The sequence below is a fragment of the Otolemur garnettii genome, unplaced genomic scaffold (assembly GCF_000181295.1).
Source record: "Otolemur garnettii isolate 467f Iridium unplaced genomic scaffold, OtoGar3 scaffold00116, whole genome shotgun sequence".
NCBI classification, from domain to species: Eukaryota; Metazoa; Chordata; class Mammalia; order Primates; family Galagidae; genus Otolemur; species Otolemur garnettii.
The window spans coordinates 5,562,667-5,568,107 of record NW_003852511.1 but is presented as its reverse complement, the minus strand read 5'-3'; the positions used below and the strand labels follow the sequence as shown (position 1 = coordinate 5,568,107).

At 41.8% G+C, this 5,441-nt stretch overlaps 1 protein-coding gene across 4 annotated transcripts in view; it reads left to right on the top strand.

The window, feature by feature from the left end:
- Nucleotides 1–5,441, top strand: part of PRR14L (proline rich 14 like) — a 78,117-nt gene that overhangs the window by 69,670 nt on the left and 3,006 nt on the right. For all 4 annotated transcript variants that reach the window (XM_023517683.1, XM_023517682.1, XM_023517684.1 and 1 more), the window contains one exon: nucleotides 3,738–3,809. In XM_023517683.1, coding sequence (XP_023373451.1) covers nucleotides 3,738–3,809 — 72 coding nt within the window. The remainder of the gene's footprint in view (nucleotides 1–3,737; nucleotides 3,810–5,441) is intronic.

The window sequence follows — 5,441 nt, the reverse complement described above, 5'->3', positions numbered from 1 at the left end:
AAAAAAAAAAAAAAAAAAGTGTTCTAGATTAGAGAGTGGTAATCAGTGAATACTATTCTAAATATCCTAAAACCACTGAACAGTACAGTCTATTTTTTTAATTTTTTTATGAATTGTTCATTTTTAATGGGTGAATTTTATGGACTCCTTAGAGAATGATGACAATTCTACATCCGGACATATACAGAGTATGGGAATATGTTTTAACAAAAGAAACTTAACAAATCTCTGGACGACACCCATAGCTCAGTTGGTAGGGCACCAGCCACATACACCAAGGCTAGCGGGTTTGAACCCAGCCTGGGCCAGCTAAAATCAACATTGACAACTGCAATTAAAAAAAAAAAAATAGCTGGGCATTGTGGTGGGCGTCTGTAGTCCCAGCTGCCTGGGAGGCTGAGGCAAGAGAATCACTTAAGCCCAAGAGTTTGAGGTTGCTGTGGGCTGTGATGCCACAGCACTCTACCAAGGGCAACACGGTAAGATTCTATCTCAAAAAAAAAAAATGAATGTAAATTTTGATGAAAATCAAGCTGGAGGGAGGGGAGAGAAAGGGATGGGTGAATTCATAGCTGTTGGGTGCAGTGCACACCATCGGGATGAAGGGCACATTTGCATGTATAGCTTTGACTCAAATTTATACAAGAACAAAGTATGTAAATAAAACATGTATACCCCCTAATATTCTGAAATTTATAAAAAAGAAGGTAACATCTGTACTAGTGTGTCACAGGGATTCAGGAACCAGTTTGAAGCTATTCCCACTGTCCACAGAGGAGATAGGCTGAGCATTAAAAGTAATAATTAACCCATCAAATATGTTTATATCCTATGGTTAAAATGATACTTAAAAGAAAAGCAACCCATTGGCCACCTTTGGAGTATATTGGGGGAAAAAATTATTGTTTTGGAAAGTGATAGGTAATGGGACAGAACCAAGCATATGGTTCTGCTTTTTACGTTATAAACTGTACTTTGGAATTCCCAGATGTAATTGATGATCATGAAATTTCTCTGTAGAGAGGATTCTGCCTAAATAATGAATGAAGAAAGAATAGTAGAATGCCACCATTTACAACCCTAAAGACGTAATAGGCCAGGTCCATTGTCTCACACTTTTAATTCTAGCACTTGAAGAGGGTAAGTTGGGAGCATCCCTTGAGCCCAAGCATCTGAGGTTGCACTGAGTTATGATAACACTGCTGCACCCTAGCTCAGCAACAAAGCGTGACCCTGTCTCCAAAAAGTATCATGTCCCCCAGAAGGAAGTATATGCGACCACCTGAATGTTTTCTACCAGAAAAAAACCAACACCTCTACATGTATATTTAATTGGCAATTTATAAGGAATTGCTATAGTGTTTCCCTTATATTTGATCAAGAGAATGTTTGGCCAGGTGCTCACTTCTGTAATCCTGGCACTTGGGAGGCTGAAGTGGGTGGATTGCCGGAGCTCACGAGTTCAAGACCAGCCTGAGCCAGAGTGAGACCTCATCTCTAAAAAATAGCCAGGTGTTGTGGCAGGTGCCTAAGTCCCAGCTATTTGGGAGGCTGAGGCAAAAGGATCACTTGAGCCCAAGAATTTGAGGTTGCTATGAGCTATGATGCTACAACACTTTACCAAGAGTGACCAAGTAAGAACCTGTCTCAAGAAAAAAAAAGAGAATATGTTAAATGACATCTCATAGGCATGTAATGAAGAAGATCTAGATCTGGGGAAGAAATAAGCCAAATGCCCTGGGTTTTCTTTTGTTGTTTGTTTGTTTTGAGACAGTCTCACTTAGTCTTACTCTGGTCGCCCTGGGTAAAGTGCTGTGATATCACAGCAACCTGAAACTCTTGGACTCAAAAGGTCCTCTTGCCTCAGCCTCCCAAGTACTTGGGACTACAGGCGCCCACCACAATGCTCAGCTTGTTTTTCTTTTTAGCAGTGATAAGGCTTCTTAAAATAGAAAAACAGCACTCTCACTCAGGCTAGTCTGGAACTCCTGAGCTCAAGCAGTCCAACCACCTGAGCCTCCCACAGTACTAAGATTATAGGCAGGAGCCACCACACCCAACCTTCTGACAGACAAATTACAAAATACAGAAAGAAATACGTAGGACGGCACCCATAGCTCAAGGAGTAGGGCACCAGCCCCATATACCTGAGGTCACGGGTTCAAACCCAGCCCCAGCCAAAAACTGCAAAAAAAAAAAAATTACAGAAGGAAACACAACACGTAGTACATTAATAACAAATCAGGACATTTCTGATCAGAGTACCAAAGACCTTGTATTGATTGGGAAAAGGGCAAAAATACCAATTCACTTAATTTTACATTAAAAGGGCTCATTAAAATTCTTGTTACCACTAAAGTATGTAATTTCTGTTCTGTTCTTTCTTTTTTTCTTTTTTTGAGGCAGAATCTCAGTGTGTCGCCCTCAGTAGAGTGGTGTGGTGTCACGGCTCGCAGCAACCTCAAACTCTCGGGCTTAAGTAATTCTCTTGCTTCAGCCTCCCAAGCAGCTGGGACTATAGGCACCTGCCACAATGCGGAATGTTGTTTTTTTGTTTTGGGGGGGTTTTTTGGTCATAGTTGTCATTGTTTTCAGCAGGCCCAAGTTCAAACCTGCCAGCCCCGGTGTTTGTGGCTGGCACCCTAACCACTGAGCTGCTGGGTGCTGAGCCAAACTGTGTGTAATTTCCAGGTCAGTGGAGTGGAATAAAAAAGGAAGAAAAGTCAATTAAGAAAAAGAAAAGAGAGTGGCGCCTGTGGCTCAAGGAGTAGGGCACCGGCCCCATATACTGGGGGTGGCGGGTTTAAGCCCAGCCCTGGCCAGAAATGCAAGAAAAAAGAAAAAGAAAACAAACTGAAAATCTGGGACATGTCATATGTGAACTATTGTACTGGATTGTGGGTGGCTGACCCCTGCAATTCTAGCACTTTAGAAGGCCAGGGTGGGAGGATTGCTTGAGGGCAAGAGTTTGAGACCAGCCTGGATAACATAGTGAGTCCCCATTAAAAAAAAAAAAAAATTCAGCCAGGCATAGAGACACATGCCTGTCATCTCAGCTACTCACGAGGCTGAGACAGGTGGATCAGTTGAGCCCAGAAGTTGAGGTTACAGTGAGCTATGATAACACTACTGCACTCTAGCCTGGGCAACAGAGTAAGAGCTTGTCTTTAAAAAAAAGAAAAGATGGGACAAAAAGAAGCTGTAAATAACAACATTTTATACATGTATATCCAAATATATCTTTCCCATAAGCATAAATGGACTAAGTTTCACAACATTAAAGATTGGCAGCCTGCAAAAGAAAATCCAGTATAATAGTTCACATGAGATGTATTTATTACAGAAAGGTTAGAAGTAAATGAATAGAAGGTGGAGCCTGTATCTCAAGCGGCTAAGGCGCCAGCCACATACACCAGAGCTGGCAGGTTCAAATCCTGCCCAGGCCTGCCAAACAATGACAACTACAACCAAAATATAGCTGAGTGTTGTGGTGGGCACCTGTACTCCCAGCTACTTGGGAGGCTGAGGCAAGAGAATCACTTAAGCCCAGGAGTTGGAGGTTGCTGTGATTTATGATGCCATAGCACTCCACCGAGGGTGACAGCTTAAGGCTCTGTCTCAAAAAAAAATTTTTTTTTAAAAAGAAGTAAATGGATAGAAAGGATAGCATTGGGAAACATCAGTATATTCTCTCTTCAGAAAGCTTGAAGACTTTATTTATTTTTTTCTCTTTTCAGGTTAAAGAAGAAGGAATTTAGTTTGGAAGAAATATATACCAATAAGAATTATAAGTCTCCTCCTGCAAACAGGTAGGTGCAGACAGCTGGAAAATAAAAGAGAGGAAAAAATTCTGAAAGGACCAATGTAAATCTCTGCTCCTTTCATTTCAGAAAGGATTTATGGGCCAGTTGCAGTAGTTCATGCCTCTAATCCCTGCACTTTGATCAAAGTGGGAATGTCACTTGAGGCCCAGAATTGAGATAAGCCTGGGCAGCATTATAGACCCTATCTCTTTTTTTTTTTTTTTTTTTTTGAGACAGAGCCTCAAGCTGTCCCCCTGGGTAGAGTGCTGTGGCATCACAGCTCACAGCAACCTCCAACTCCTGGGCTCAAGTAAGTCTCCTGCCTCAGCCTCCCAAGTAGCTGGAACTACAGGTGCCCACCATAATGCCCGGCTATTTTTTGGTTGCAGTCGTCATTGTTGTTTGGCAGGCCCAGGCTGGATTCATACCTGCCAGTTTAGGTGTATGTGACTGGCACCTTAGCCACTTGAGCCACAGGCGCTGAGCCTCTATCTCTAGTTCTTAAAAAATCAGCCTGACATAGTGGTGTGCACTTATAGTCCCAACTAGTCAGGAGTCTGAGGTGTGAGAATCATTTGAGCCTGGAGTTTGGGGTTGCAGTGAGCTGTGATAATGCCACTATACTGTAGCCTGAACAATAGAATGAGATCCTATCTAGGTTTTGTTTGTTTGTTTGTTTTAAATTAGACAGGGTCTCACTCTGTCACCTTGGGTAGAGTACACTGACATCATCACAGCTGAAAGCAACTTCAAACTCCAGCCTCAAGGGATCCTCTTTCCTCAGCCTCCTGAGTAACTGGTACTGAGGGCTCCCACTACAAACATGGCTTAGTTTTTCCATTTTTTTAGTAAAAACATGGTCTTGCTTTGCTCAGGCTGATCTTGAACTCCTGAGCGCAGGCATTCTAGTCCTACCCACCTCAGCCTCCCAGAGTGCTGGGATTATAGGTATGAGCCACCACAACTGACCTGAGACCCTGTCTCTTTGGGAAAAAAAAGAAAAGAAAGAAAGGGTTTATGTTCAGTTCTGTTCCTTATCTGGCCTAGGGAAAGGAACTTGGTGGCCTGTCCTTCGTGGTCTCATTTAGTTGAAGAAAGATAAGCTGTGTTTTCTTAACTATAAGTAGAATAGAAATTTTTGTCTCCACTTGAGTTGGGATCAATAATGCGATTGGAAAGCAATGTGTTTTGGGTTAGATTAGTGGTTCTCAACCTTCCTAATGCCACGATCCTTTAATACAGTTCCTCATGTTGTGGTGACCCCCAACCATAAAATTATTTTCACTGCATGAAGTAGCAGTGAAAATAATTTTATGGTTGGGGGTCACCACAACATGAGGAACTGTATTAAAGGATCGTGGCATTAGGAAGGTTGAGAACCACTGGGTTAGATAGATAGAGAAAATGTCAGTCTCCTTTTACTTTGCACTTGTGTTTTTACCAAATACACTGTCTTCCTCAGGACTGATAATCAACCTTTAGCTAATATTCTAAACCTAATACAGAAAGAGTTTCACTTAGCCACTTTTAGGCCTGAATTCCAGTCAAGTCAGGGAACATTTATTAAATGCCTATTGTGTTTAGGACATAACAGGAGAGTATTAGAGTTTCTTTTCTTTTTTCTTTTTTTTTTTTTTT